General features: G+C 43.8%; 1 protein-coding gene across 1 annotated transcript in view; it reads left to right on the forward strand.

Moving 5' to 3' along the window:
• Positions 1-391: 391 nt before the first annotated feature.
• The window catches only part of LOC126278586 (protein piccolo-like), a 122,041-nt gene continuing 106,213 nt past the window's right edge, over positions 392-16,219 (forward strand). Inside the window, exons 1-2 of the mRNA XM_049978798.1 lie at positions 392-565; positions 11,046-11,206. Of these exons, the coding sequence (XP_049834755.1) occupies positions 11,069-11,206 (138 nt within the window). The 5' untranslated portion in view covers positions 392-565; positions 11,046-11,068. The remainder of the gene's footprint in view (positions 566-11,045; positions 11,207-16,219) is intronic.

Raw genomic sequence — 16,219 nt, forward strand, 5'->3', positions numbered from 1 at the left:
TGGGAAATGGGCATAAGTTCGAACACCTCACTTGTATGAACATTGCACGATCAGAACGTCCATCTCAACAAGACCATTTACATACAGCATTTCGAATTCACCCCATAACTTTGAACGTTTCTAAATCCATAGCGAAAATTGATAAAAATTTGATTTAAATTGCTTTGTACACAGTTGGTTTAAATACATCAGTCACATCATGGAAAAAATAAGTTTCTTTTCAAAAAATTGTAACTCGTTGCTATGGCTCTCCATAAGATAACTTATTAAAATATGTTCTTAACTGTTTAGAAGGAATAATGTTTATTACATTTATCCATCTGAATAAATATTCGTTTTATCTGTTGTTTTGTAAGTTACAGGACAAAATGTGACGCGTTCTGTTATTGACGAGGCCCCAGCGATTCACGGTTACACGGTAGAGGGCCGTAGACCTCTATGGACGGCCACACGGCGCAGCGAGGTCCTCTGGCTGTCCTGCCCTAGTGTCCAGAACCGCAGCCGTCCGTCATCCACCGCCCTCTTTGCTCCCCGAGTCGCAGACTTCGAAGCTCCGCGTGACCAGGTGAGTATGTGGGTATTTCGGCTGACTGCTGTTGCGACTTCCCTGCATCGTCTCACGTACTTGCAGGCATTGTGCGAGAGCTTAGAGGAATGTTGTGAATTGTTTGGGGGTCGCCATTGCCGAGAATCTTGCTCTGGGTGTGTGGGCAGTATGATCTACGCTTCCCTAACTTACACTAGTAGGAAACTTTTTGGGTTACGTGAGTTTCAGGTCAACCGTGGATACAGAGTTAAATGTCCCGTCGCTAACATTGCTGAACTGTGAGGAAAATAATCTGTAGTGCAGCCAGAGCTCTAATACGGGTTGGAAGGTGATAATTTGATTGAGAATTGGCGACGCCAATTTTAGCCATAACGAAGTAAAGAATGTAGCAACAGACCGACCGTAGCCTGAACGTCGAGCTTTGTGCCATATCCAAGACACTTAATTATAAAAACTAAAAATGCCGGTTAAGTCGGGAAACTTAATTAGATAAAGGCAAAGTCTGATTTGGTACATGTTTAATATCTTACATTAAGTACGAAAAATGTAAGAGTGGTTGTCCACTACATAACTTTGACCGAAACGGTATTCAAATCGCGCTAAGGGAAGTGGTAAAAACCTGTTTATCCACTGTCAAACCACGAATCTGAACTTCTGTAATATTTCTTTTGATATCGACAGATTGTTCCTGTTTGACATATCTTTTTTTTTACCGAACATTAAATTATATTTGATCGTTGACAATTAAGTAATTTACCTTATGAGTTAAGAAAAGTTATTTGGTTTGCTGTGGCGGTTATTAGGTTCTTCGCGCCTTGTGTTTAACAGGTCTGGTGGGTCCAGCTTGTCTTAGGCCAAGTAAGCCTCGAGCTAGTAGCAAAGCCAGCCAGCCTGCGAAAGAAATGAGTCTCTTGCCGCCCCCCTCCCCCCCCGCTCCCTACCCCTCCGACAATACGTCCATTGGAGAGTATTTTACGCAACAACGAATCGCAATTAATGAACGTGACTAAAACAGGGAACGTGTTACTTTCTAATTTCCAAGCCGTATCACTAACGTAAAGTACTTTTAGCTTTAAAAGGGTAGTGCCCATTAAATTTTTAATGTTGACTCATAAACGTATTTTAAGCCTATCCATTATCGTATTAAATTTATATCGCGATTTTCGATCAAGAGGCGGCAGAAAAATTAAGTTTGTAAAGATTAACCTGACATATCTAATCCACAAACTCATTTCATGGAACCTCTCCACTGAGTTTATCTACTTTCCAATGGATTAGAGGCAATGCGAAGTTCAATAAATCCACCATTGATACGATGGGTGGAGGGAAGTGGGGAGGAGAGACTTAACAAATATTTAAGGGACCTAAACACTCGCCGACTTGCCCCGTTGGGATGTCGGGCGGGTAGGACATGACAGCCGAGCCCCCCCACCCACCCCCCCACCCCCCCAATTACCCTCCCTCCAGAGCCACTCCACACAACAGTGTGTCGTACTGTCGTGCCAACCGCCCGACAAAATTCCTTCATAACTGCGCCCGTGATTAAACGCAGTTCTAATATACGTAACAGGGTGTGAGGCATATGAAACTTTGACAAAGTTTCTCAAAACACAAAAGATTGGAGATGTTTGTGCGACAGGTCGTGCGTGGACTACAGTAAGAGATGCGAGGAATGAGGTACTTAATTTTTAAACCACTCCATAACGGTTTACTTGGAACTTAGAGTAAGAGATATCCGGTCTTCTGTATTTGTTTTTAGGTTTTTTGCCGATACTTATCTGAAATGAAAACTAGAAACAGCAAAATACAGACCAGATATAAAATTTAATTTCCGATGTATATCGGAAGTAAATCACAAACACACGGTCAACGGACCCTTGTTCATAAAATATACTTGCTTCATTGTTATGACTGCTAAATTCCACCTTATATCAGACTACTGATATGAAGAGCAAAATGTGGGATTTTTTATAGTTCTAACAGTTGCTAAATGTTTAATTATGTATCTGGTGTTTATTAGATAACGTACGCTACACCAATTTGTTGTATCTTATTTTAAATAAGTTTCTTAAATTTACAGGGTCATGTATGCTAGCTATATAAATTTTACACGAACATTTTTAATTTATTGTGCTTTATAGTTCCTCGTGCAACTATAAATCACGTTGTAGTTTCCAGAAATAATTTTACATAATTTTGGGTGTACAACAGCACTGAATTTGGGCTCTTCTGCCAGTGGCTAGAGACCGTAGTGTACGTAACAGCCTCTATTTTTTCGTTAAGAATGGTTTTTCAGCAGCTCCAAAATGCAGGGTTCGTCCAATCTCGGATAATTAAGGAAAATCGGCTGCCAGCTCCTAAAGTACCAAAACGTGAATGAATTTATTTCCTTGCATTGGCCACTTCTTTGCTCACAGCTTTCTCTCGTTTTTTGCCTAATCTCTAAAAGAGCCAAGGCAACCCCCCAGGTTCGTGCATTGTGTTTTTCACAGACTCCCTTTGGTTGGAGTTACACACAAAGGATAAATAGACCACAGCAAGAGAGCGGCGCTGCAGTCGCGTGTGCGATCGGTCGGCATGTTCGCTGCCTCAGAGTTGGTCGGTCGGCCGACAGGTAGCCGCGTGCGTAGGGAGGGGCCTGCAGACAAGGCCTAGTCAACAGAGCAGCGCTGAGAATGTTTAAAACTAGTGTCTGCTGCTGTCTGTGTGGTGCGTACTCTTGTTTCCAAGTGTAATACATTCCCAGTTGGCCATTATCAATAACCAGTATTACTTTTAATTTACGTCTCATTGAAAATTACTTCGGTATCAGTACTGTTTGTTAATCTAATGAATCATTCTATGACAACCCTTTGCGCGTGGACGTAAAGTGATACTGAAGATATGCTGTGACGTCACAGCCTGTTATTTTGTACATTGAAATTGGCGTAACTGTCCATAGCGTATCCTCAAGCTTATTTTAAAATCATGATTTTGTTAAAAGTTGTAGAGGTTTCTTGAATACTCTAGAACGCATACCTATGTCCCCGTTGAAAACCCGTTTTTCCCACTGATACGTTCAATTAGTTTAAATGCATTAATAGCTTGAAGCACCCGTCAAATGTTCCTTCTGCATTCGATCTTGTGATTTCCAAAATATGGGTGTAACGTCATGGACTCCGTAATGGTAACGCAATACTATCCACTAGTTACCTTGAGTCACTGATCAAAACTGTCGGCTTCTACTGTACCCATTACCTTCGCTGCGAGATATTTTAAGGCAGTTACATATTTCAAACTCACGAGTTTCTTTCAACACTTTCCCTACGCAAGTTTCTAGCAGATTCTTTCCCTCCATGTAAACCATCGCTGGCCGCCGTGGTCGAGCGGTTGTAGGCGCTTGTCTGGAACCGCGCGACTGCTACGGTCGCAGGTTCGAATCCTGCCTCGGGTATGGCTGTGTGTGATGTCCTTAGGTTAGTTAGGTTTAGGTAGTTCTAGGGGACTGATGACCTCCAATGTTAAGTCCCATAGTGCTCAGGGCCATTTGAACCATTTGTAAACCATCCACCCCATGCTTAGGGCCAGAGGTGCAGGTTATCCTGCTATCCACACGAAGCAGCGTCTTCACGCTCTTTTGCGGAAAAACTACTCATAAGATTAAAAATGTTCTCCAATCTACTGCAGAGCGTTCCGAAATTTTTTTGGAGTACTAGTGGTCAGAAAGATCGAGGCACCGTCTGCGTAAGCGACTCTCTATCGCTGCTGTACGTATCGTACGCCCATGGAGGTGTGGCCACCAGCTGACAAAACGGGTAACACGTTTCACGCGTGTGCTAAAACTGATATTCAACCAGATGTCCTAAACCTGCTCTGGGACACTGCAATGGCTCCTTCTTTCATCTGGTCAAACACCTCGTTTGAAATATATAAAGTTCACATAACGTAACGTTAAAACGTGCAAATTTAGGATAAATTACGGCAGACCTGGAACAACTCATATTTACCAGAGCCAATGCTTCTTTACGTGTGCAGGGACTAGATCTCTTACAAGCATCCCGAAAGTAGAATTGAATAGTTCTGTAGTACCTCACTTTACGTACATGTTTGAAAGCAGCTAGAGGTCTAGCGATCGGTGTGGATCCGCACGAATGTTACACTTCAGATTGAACTTAGTCAATAGTCTCATTCTTCGTATGAATTTGGAATCCCAGGAAAAATAAGGGCTCTGTACATATAGTACCGTCTTAAGAGTGCCACGTGCTTAAACTGCTAGCCCCTGTTACAAGCTGTGCGGTTCACCCGAGATTGATAGCAGAGGAAGAGGAATATGGTATTTCTGTCTGGGCTACAAACCACCTTTCAGTCGGGCGATTTGTCAACTCACTAGCGATCAGCTTTTGACTGGGTTGGCACCGTTTTCAATGCTCAGTGTTGTGGTACTGTGCGTGTATATACTATCAACCACGCTAAGTATTCTAATGTTTTCATTTGCCACTTCCAGGAAACAGACAAGCTACATCGCTCCCAGTTTTGACATTTCCTAGCGACGATAAAATTATGCTATTCGGGCTTGGGGCTGCATACAGTTTAAGCAGATCAATTGTACCTGCAAGCTCATTACCTTGAACTTTCATAGCTGGTGCTAGTCAGCTAGAGCCATAACCTCTCCTTCGGCTGGATCTATCGAGCGAGATAGCGTACAGGTTAGCACACAGCACATACGACTCGGATTCGGGAGGACGACTGTTCAAACCTCCGTCCGGCCGTCCTGATTTAGGTTTCCGTCAGTTCCCTGAATAGCTTCATGCAAATGCCGGGATGGTTTCTTTGAAACGACACGGCAGACTTCCTTCCGCATCCTTCCAAATCCGATGGGACCTATGACGTCGCTATTGGGTCCCGTCCCCCAAGTCAACCATCTAACCTACATCTACGTACATACCCCACAAACCACAAAACGGTGAGTTGCAGAGGGTACGTTGTACCGTTAAGTCATTTACCTTCCTGTTCCTGGCGCAAATAGAGGAAAAACGACTATATGAATGAGTCCGTACAACCAGTAATTTAGTTTAGTGTTTCTTAAGCGAAATGAACATTGGTGACGGTAAGATTGTTCTGCAGCCAGGTTCAAATGCCTGTCATCTGAATTCTTTTAGTAGCGTTCTGGGCTGGTCCTATTTAACTTAGAATGGGAAGTCAATAGACTACCCCTTATTTCTGCTAATCTTAATACTTGGTACAGCTTTAGCAGACGCAACTTCTGCGACTTCCCTTTTCATTGTAATTCATGCTTTGTCTTTATTCGTACGTCATTTATCATGTCCATTATATTTTCAGGTCCTTTCAAAAGTGCAGTTGATTCATAGTTAAGCATTTATTCCTGTAAGATTCGTCCTCCATGCTTGAATTTGTCTGAGGCTAAGAGACCATTGTAGGCACATAAATGTGGGAACCTTGCTGGAACACGTACATCAATTTATATACATGAACTTGTGTAATCGGAAGTTATCAGGACACCCCGAAATTTAAATCTGGGCGAAATAGTTATCTCAGAGCGATAAACAGTACGTAGTCTTTTCCCGTTTGGAGGTAGCTCGTTATTTTAATCAACCAGCCGTAAAGTTTTACGAAGAGGTGCCAAAAGCGCTAGTCAGTCGGAGCTAACCTCGCATTCCAGGTGGCTGCGCTACACACCTTTCCAGCCATCCAATTAAAGCGAATGCCTGAATGGACACCGTCGGACCGCTGTCGCCGCTCCCCCCCCCCCCTCCCCACACGCACAGCTATTCAGATACCTCTAACAACCTTGAGTCTACAATACGTTAAAAATTGACCATAATGCCTCCTTGGCTTGCTTACTTCCTGTCATCGCGCGAAATTGAAGAGCCGTAGAACTAGTGTCAGTTCTAATATTTCGTGTAGTCTCATACTGTAGCGTTCAGTTTTTCTAACTGCACATAGATGCAAAACAGTAAATGATCGGTTGTGTGACTGCTGCGATGGAGTTACTCGGAAGGAAAGGCAGCTTTCTCAGAATGCAAGAGAACTTCCCAACCAGGCAAAACGTATCCTGTCAGCATTACTCCAATGTATACATCTACATCTACATGACTACTCTGCAATTCACATTTAAGTGCTTGGCAGAGGGTTCATCGAACCACAATCATACTATCTCTGTACTATTCCACTCCCGAACAGCGAGCGGGAAAAACGAACACCTAAACCTTTCTGTTCGAGCTCTGATTTCTCTTATTTTATTTTGATGATCATTCCTACCTATGTAGGTTGGGCTCAACAAAATATTTTCGCATTCGGAAGAGAAAGTTGGTGACTGAAATTTCGTAAAAAGGTCTCGCCGCGACGAAAAACGTCTATGCTGTAATGACTTCCATCCCAACTCGTGTATCATATCTGCCACACTCTCTCCCCTATAACGCGATAATACAAAACGAGCTGCCCTTCTTTGCACCCTCTCGATGTCCTCCGTCAATTCCACCTGGTAAGGATCCCACACCACGCAGCAATATTCTAACAGAGGACGAACGAGTGTAGTGTAAGCTGTCTCTTTAGTGGACTTGTTGCATCTGCTAAGTGTCCTGCCAATGAAACGCAACCTTTGGCTCGCCTTCCCGACAATATTATCTATGTGGTCCTTCCAACTGAAGTTGTTTGTAATTTTAACACCCAGGTACTTAGTTGAATTGACAGCCTTGAGAATTGTGCTATTTATCGAGTAATCGAGAAGGCATGTTCGCCGTTCAGGGATGTGGCAGGAACGATCATTAGAAACAAGTCAGTAAATACGGCTTCTAAAATGCATACCTTAAGAGCTATGTGCATCTTCGCTAATGTGAAATCTTACACTGAACAAGCGCTCATAGCTCGTAGACTTCTAGCAGCTGACGTAGTTATCCACGATGAATCAACCTGCACAAATATTGAGACGGATATTGAAATTTGAAAATGTCAGATTAGCAGCTTGCTTTTAATATTCAGAAACGTAAACCTGCGCACTCCGCAGCACTGTCATCGTGAAAATGTATGATCGCAGTTGGAATTGTTTGACTGGTGCACGCACATAGTTGAACAGTTTGTGCAGACATAGGGTCGTAAGTAAAGCAGGTGACACTGAAACGTCCCCTTAGAAAATTTAATGAATTACTGTGCTGATAAGCCTCTTACATTACTTGATTTTCAAACAGCTGAGCAGAAGTGAACGTACTCAGACATTACTCTCATTACTTATTCTGATCAACATTAAACTGACACACAATATTTTTAGCGCAACGCAATCTTTCAATAACCCCTACAAAAGAATGGCCCTGACTAACATTAACCTATACCTTTCACAAATTACTTATTCACAAAAATCTTCGTTACTCGAACTACTGCAATACAGCGAGCGCCACTACTGCCAGCTAAATAAGATTCTAACTACTGAAGGGACTAACTACTGATAGGCATAGTTAGCAAATGAAAGATTTTGATAAACAATGTATTTACCTTAATAGTGTTAGTCATATGTTTAGCAGTTCATGGCATCCAGTCTTACAAATTTACTGTATCTGATGGACACACGTCCGGATCATCCGGTCTCAAAACTCGGCTATTTCTCTCCCCACGTCCACCACTGCTGGCGGCTCACCTCCAACTGCGCAACGCTACGCGCTGTTAACAGACAACTGCCCAACACTACAATAGCGACTATTGCAACAATGCCAACCAGTCACAGACTGCACACAGCAGTGATTTTCATGTAGAGCGCTACGTGGCGTTACTAACATAAAGACCTAAACAGCCTACTTACACCTTCTTTTGGTAGAACACTGAACATGCGATCAGTTTACAAGAGAAGCTGCTCACAAAACTCGTGAGACCCATGGCAGAATATTGCTAAAGTGTCATTCCGGTATGGAATAGGACTAACAGGGACCACAGAACACACACGAAGGCCACCACTTTCTCTCGTGGGAGTCGCAGAGATGCTACTCAAACTATCAAAAGGAAACCTACTTTCAGGAACCACGTTCGTGATGTATCTAGGGATGTTACACGGCCCCCTTAAGACTCCAGTAGAGGCTTAGAGGACAGGGTTAAGCTAATTTCAGCGGACACAGCCTTTTCTACATTCTTCCCCCGCCCCATGCGTGACGGACAGGGTGCATCTAGGTGATTACTCTGCAATTCACATTTAAGTGCTTGGCAGAGGGTTCATCGAACCACAATCATACTATCTCTCTACCATTCCACTCCCGAACAACGCGCGGGAAATACCAACACCTAAACCTTTCTGTTCGAGCTCTGATTTCTCTTATTTTATTTTGATGATCATTCCTACCTATTTAGGTTGGGCTCAAAAAAATTTTCGCATTCGGAAGAGGAAGTTGGTGACTGAAATTTTGTAACTAGATCTCGCCGCGACGAAAAACGTCTTTGCTTTAATGACTACCATCCCAATTCCTGTATAATATCTGCCACACTCTCTCCCCTATTACGTGATAATACAAAACGAGCTGCCCTTGTTTGCACGTTTTCGATGTCCTCCGTCAATCCCACCTGGTAAGGATCCCACACCGCGCAGCAATATTCTAACAGAGGACGAACGAGTGTAGTGTAAGCTGTCTCTTTAGTGGACTTGTTGCATCTTCTGTGTCTCCTGAAACGCAACCTTTGGCTCGCCTTCCCCACAATATTATCTATGTGGTCTTTCCAACTGAAGTTGTTCGTAATTTTAACACCTAGGTACTTAGTTGAATTGACAGCCTTGAGAATTGTACTTTTTATCGAGTGCTGGAATTCCAACGGATTTCTATTGGAACTCATGTGGATGACGTCACACTTTTCGTTATTTAGCCACAACTGCCACCTGCCACACCGTACAGCCATCTTTTATAAATCGCTTTGCAACTGATATTGGTCTTTGGATGACCTTACTAGACAGTAAATTACAGCATCATCTGGGAACAACCTAAGAGAACTGCTCAGATTGTCACCCAGGTCATTTATGTAGATCAGGAACAGCAGAAGTCCCAGGATGCTCCCCTGGGAACACCTGATATCACTTCAGTTTTACTCGATTTGCCGTCTATGAACTGCGACCTTCCTGACAGGAAATCACGAATCCAGTCGCACAACTGAGACAATACCCCATAGGCCTGCAGCTTGTTTAAAAGTCGCTTGTGAGGAACGGTGTCAAAAGCTTTCTGGAAATCTAGAAATACGGAATCAACTTGAGATCCCATGTCGATAGTGGCCATTACTTCGTGCGAATGAAGAGCTAGCTGCATTGCATAAGAACGATGTTTTCTGAAACCGTGCTGATTACGCATCAATAGATCGTTCCCTTCGAGGTGATTCATAATGTTTGAATACAGTATATGCTCCAAAACCCTACTGCAAACAAACGTCAATGATATAGGTTTGTAATTCGACGGATTACTCCTACTACCCTTCTTAAACAATGGTGCGACCTGCTCCATTTTCCAATCTGTAGGTACAGAGCTATTGGTGAGCGAGTGGTTGTATATGATTGCTACGTAGGGAGATATTGTATCAGCGTAATCTGAAAGGAACCTAATCGGTATACAATCTGGACCTGAAGACTTGCTCGTATCAAGTGATTTGAGTTACTTCACAATCCCTAAGGTATCTACTTCTAAGATGCCCATGCTAGCAGCTGTTAGTGTTTCAAATTCTGGAATATTCCATTCGTCTTCCCTGGTGAAAGAACTTCGGAAAACTGCTTTCAATAACTCCACTTTAGTAGCAGTGTCATCGGTAACAGTACTATCCGCACTGCGCAGCGAAGGTACTGACTGCGTCTTGCCGCTTGTGTACTTTACATACGACCAGAATTTCTTCGGATTTTCTACCAAATTTCGAGACAATGTTTCGTTGTGGAACCTATTAAAGGCATCTGGCATTGAAGTCCGTGCCAAATTTCGCGCGTCTGTAGTGCAGTGAGAAGTGCCCTCTGCTCTGCACTGCACTTGAGCAGTTTGCTGTGTACTCATGTAAATAAGGAATCCAACTAGGCCTAGTGTGCTGTGTGTCATGAAATTGCCTGCTGTAGCAGAAGTACGCCGTCATTTATCTTCTAAATTTCGGTGGAATGTAAACATGAAAGTCGCGCAAGAAATTCTGTAGTGAGTACTACAGCAATGCTGTTTAAAAAAAATATACGTAAAGTTGTGCGACAGTGAGTTACAATGAATCGTGTTGCTAATGGTGCTTCGTACAGACAGCTGTATTTTCTATAATTCATTAGGTTGTCTTACGCATTGACTAGCCAACCCAGCAACTCTTAACTTGTTAAATATGTGTAGGGGTTAGCTATACTTCCTAGCCTTCTCTTCCCTCTGACCATCTCCTCCTGCACCCTGCCTATGTCCATTTCTTCCCCCACCTCTCCCAGTCAGTCTCGTTTTCAGCTATGTCTGACCTCGAGCCTTGTGTATCAAAATCAGATGACGTAATACGACCCCACACGCTGACCTGCCTGCTTACTGTTTCGCAGCAGACAACCGTCTGAGGCCAACAATGGAAGGACAGCCCGGTCGTGTGAGGGCGGCGGCAGCGGCGGCGGCAGCGGCAGCTTCTGAGGCGCAGCAATCTCGCGAGGGCCGAGATCTGCCAGGGCCGTCTCGTGAAGGCAGAGACCCGGCCGCCGGGGAGCAGGTAGCGTATACCCTCTGTCCGTTACATAGCCCCATACCGATCAGAAAAAGGTGTGGATGTCAGTTTGAGCTTCATTGTCCTCCAGAACCTACATAAAATTTGACGGAGCTATCTTGATGTACTTTTCTCAGTTTTTCGCAAATTTTTCACATGATTCCCGATTTTATAACTAGTCAGCGCAGTGCTTTGATATGTAACAAAATGAAGCAGACATGCCACACGAACAGTTTGCTGCATTGAGCTCAGAAGCCCACCATCTATCGGTCAAATGCTGGGTCCCATGGTGACGCTCGTCTTGTCGTTCAGGCCACGCTTTTCGAAACACCTCACTCCCATTAGATCTTCCTTAAAACGTCAGATCTCCTTGTAGCCCTATATTCCGTCCTTCTGTCGGCCTTCGTGGCAGTTCCATAGTATTTGCTTTTACGACTCAGAAACAGGTTAAAAATAACTTTCTTTTCGAGCTGTCACTCTTGGTGGTAATGGAGCCAATGGATATCAATGACAGTTTAGATACATCCATTGATTACACCAAAAGCAATGTCGCAGTTTGTCTCTATGATGGACAGATAGCTCTGTTGCCTGCAAGGTCAGGTTAGTCAGCCTCAAGTATAAAATACTGACGCAAACTGTCTATTCTTGGACGTCGTAGTGTGTGGAATACTTCCTGTTGCAAGACCATTGAAATTTGCACTCATCGAAAACTGAAATGCTTTAACTGAAAACGAGGCAGTTGCAAACACATGTAAAAGGTAACTCGTCCACTCTGCTGAATTTTCCCAAATTCCAAATACGTTCCCTCTTTTAGATGTCACCTGTCAGTTTCCAAGTTTAAATGGCATGACTACAGTGATGAAATAGCGTCCATCTCCTGTAGCACGTGTTTAATACGCTGGATTTTCTCTGCCTCGTGGTGACTGGGTGTTGTGTGATGTCCTTAGGTTAGTTAGGTTTAAGTAGTTCTAGGTTCTAGGGGACTGATGACCATAGATGTTAAGTACCATAGTGCTCAGAGCCATTTAATACGTTGGTGAAACACTTTAGATGTAATAAAGGCAGCCACCATGGCTTGATATGCATCGGCCAACCAAAGCTTATTTCTCTTCCAATGTTAGGCATGAGCAACAAAGAATCGTCAAGAGGAAATGTTAGTTCACGTAATGGAGAAGCTGTAACTTGTTGAGACGCCATTGACTCAATTTACGCTATGGCTAGGGAGGCACAAACTAACAAAACTTGACGAGCAATAGGTGTTACCATTAAGGTGGCTATCTTGCTTGCTGGCTAATCCAAATCATATATGGACTTAAATTGTAACCTCATCCAGTTCCCTCACCATTAATAACTTTGTCCTAAATGCCCAAAAATATTGCTATGAGAATGTACCGAAAACTGACTTCTTGGACGAGGACTGCGTTCAGCTGAAGTATGTTAGAGCCTTTTTCATGTCATCGGCAATTAGTTGGGTATTCTTCCAGTGCGACGTAGGAAAATTTGCAATAGACTGCACAGGTCACTTCGATGAATTTAGGACTATGTAAACGACCATAGAATTTCTGTAGCGTAAAGACCATAGGATGTGAGTGAAAACGGAGTGGCGCTGAAATTTCCCGAATATTACGCACCGTTTCGGTCTTCAGATAACCATGCTTCCCTACACAGTGCAAGCCTCCCGGTATCTATGAATCTACTGCAATCCACATGCATTCGAAGCTGCCTGTAATGAAACCCTGACTTCCTAAGCTGCCTCCCATCTAACTTCCCCCGTTACGAAACTGACAGTTCCCGGATTCTTCCACATGCGAGCCATTAATGTACTCCTTGTGCCATAGCTATTTCCTCAGCAGCTACAGAGAAAACTTTATGAAATAAGTTGAGTAAATTTTGAAACGATCGAATTTCGTTGACTCCATTAAGCTTCCTATATATCTTTCAGTATTCTTCCATGACACCACATTACAAAAGATTAGTCTCGTATTTCTATCGTTGAGGTTTGCCTCCGAACGACTCTTGAGACTTCCAAGAATTTATATTCGATGTTAAGATTTATTTTAAGAAATTTTCTTGTTATTCCAGTTTATATTGTTCCCTACTTAAAGCACTGTCAACTACTTTGCAATAAAATAGTGACACATCGACTTTATATGGCATTTTAATTCTTTTCACGTTAGACAAAATTTCATAGCCCTTGTGTTTTGTTGATACTAATGGACTTTCAAGACTCTGTCCACGGGACTGAGCATCTTCAAAGTCTCTCAAACAGAATTGCATGTTATCACGTAACTTAATGTTGTTTCTTCTCCGTTCACTAAAATTGTTACCAAATTCCTCATTTCGTTCCTTCATAGCTCAATACACAGCTCTAATAACAGGGACAGGCTGCAAACCTGATTCACTGGCTTCTTCACCACTTCACACTATCGTCGGCTGTTCACTGAGAATGGCGTAAGGCTTTAAGGGAACGTTGCGATTACAAGTGCGTGTACGGGGGGGGGGGGGGGGGGAGGGAGGGGCAGCGCAGCAGCCGTTGGAGCTGGCGAAGTTCGTCGCTTCGGAAGAGACAGGTGCGGCGGCCAGCAGAAGCGACGGCATGGCGTCAGTGTTGGCGCCGTAGGAGGAAGTAGTCTTGCACCGGTCGCGAACTGCCGGAGGTGGAGGCTGCAGTGTTACGGAGTTTGTGCGCCGGCTAAAATTAGTTCGTTGTACTGCGCCCCTCTGCCGGTTGTACGGTGACGGGATGCTGAAACATGCCAGCGTGTTCAGCGCACGCCCGCAGGTGGATCTCGAGTCTGTGAAGAGGCAGCTGCTTCGCCTTCCCGTTAGGCTGCTGCGTGTGCTGCCGTGTACTCTACGCTGCCCCTGCGTGGAGGCCAGTTCTGTGAAAGCAAGCCTGCGACAACCTCTGGCGTGGCCACCGATACATACAGGCCCAAGCGCACGTCTGAGAGACGTCAGCAATGTGTTAACTTTCGGCCGACACAGACGTGTACTTCGTAAAAGAATTAAAGCTTCTTCGATCAACATATTTCACTGGATCTATTACACGATCGTAAAATTTTAAGTGTTCGGTAATGGATGCCAAACAGTAAACTGCATATTTTGGTGGCGAGTGCACTGCTCGAAAAGAAATGCAAACGATAGTGTGAAACAGAAGATAGGGAGGCAGTAGCTCGAAATGTTCACCAGAATCAGCTTCGTGAGCTACAATGCGAGGACATTGAGAATAGTTATATAAATGGTTTCTATTTAACTTCATGAGTGCACCCCCTCCCCCATTATAAGCACACACAACTCATTTTAAAATGCCATTTATTTCGTGCATCATAATCGACGTCTCTGGAAAGCCAGCAATTGCTTTGTTATTCATGATTTAAATAATAAACCACTGCAGTAGTTAAGTATTTTTCATTGTTAATATGACGCTTTTCGAGAATATACCATCAAAACTGAATACTCACGTAGGTATTTCGTGGTTTTTGTATGTCTGTTCTGCATGTTGCCTACAGTTTTATGCTTTACTGCAATCAAGATTTTGTCACACTTGAAAAATCACATAAGTTACATAGGTAACTATTTGTACTTGATAGAGAACAAATCTAGCAAAGCATCATGCAAAATACATAATTAGTTCCATGTTTGATAAAATCATGAATGCTATTTCTGCTGAGGATTCTCTCATGGCGAAGTCGTTTAGAAACAGGCTAATGCTATTTCAGCTGGTAATATAGTACTTCAATCCCCCTGTATCATTTTATGTATTCCGGAAACAAGTGAATACATATATCTGAGGAATTTATGAATGTTAAATTAGGTTATTTACAGTACAAGTAAATACTTATCACTTAAGTGCACTTCGAACACGATTGGCTGTTCACATTTCATTGTACATCCTTTTTATATGTAACCCTTACATCACCCACAGGGCAGCAACTACGAATGAAACTTATTGTTGCAGCCATTTATCTGTAAGAGTCTAATGGTTTTTGTAGTCAGCGTGCTTCGTATTATGAAGAATTTCGTGTTCTTCAGACTTTGCAATAATAAGTGGTGTGGTAGTCAGGGACAAAACACCCCCTGGGGGTCCACAACTCTTTTGTGGATACGTGCATAGCGAGCACAGGACGCTGAGCTAATGTGGCCCTCCCTCCTTTCCAGGCTGCATACCTTCCCTTTCCGCATCCTTCACCATCCCCACCCCTCACCTCCGCCTCTTTCCTTCCCTTTCTCCCCCTCTGGGAGTATGCTTTGTGCCGGAGACGGACGCTCGAAAATGTACCACATTCTTCGCTTTCTCTACTTGCAAGTCTTCGTCCTTCTTCTGTCCTTTTCCTTACCTCTTCTCTTTACCCTTTTCTCCGCTGTGGCGTTTGAGACCTCTCTCCTTTAGCTTTCGCTTTTTCCCCCTGTGCGTCTCCGAAGGCCGACCCACGCATTTCCATGCATAGTCAGTGACGGGGTAACGCGTAATTCCCCGCACTGGGTAGACAGGTAGGATAGGTACGTACCACCTGGTAACGGCCAGGCTCAGGGAGGAGTGATTACCCGAGCTGATACTTTCCGAAAGTGCTGATTGTTCCCTCCGTCCGTTTGTCGGGAGGTGTGACCTGAAGTGTGAACAATCATCTAAGGCGGGAGTGCCCTCAGAGAGGGCCCCCACAAGGGAGGAGCGCGCCATCGGAGACGCCAGTAATCATGGGGATTCTTAAGCAATGGTTTCCTCATCTTCCACTATGTCTTCTCACAAGCGTAAATTCACTGAGTCTCAGCCACAGACAGTTCTTCCATCGTTGCCACAGTTCCTTGTTTCCCGGTCTGACGAAGGTCACGACTTCTCCTCGGTCAACCCTTCCATTATTCAGAAAGGTGTCGACGCAATTGCAGGCCCTGTAAAGTCTTTTTCCAGATTACGAAATGGCACCTTGTTGTTAAAAACAGTCAGTGCCCTCCAGGCACAAAAATTGCTGTGTACTTCACTGCTACACACCTTCCCTGTCCGGGTGGAAGCGCACCGCA

This window comes from Schistocerca gregaria, chromosome 6 (assembly GCF_023897955.1).
Source record: "Schistocerca gregaria isolate iqSchGreg1 chromosome 6, iqSchGreg1.2, whole genome shotgun sequence".
In the NCBI taxonomy this organism is placed as follows: Eukaryota; Metazoa; Arthropoda; class Insecta; order Orthoptera; family Acrididae; genus Schistocerca; species Schistocerca gregaria.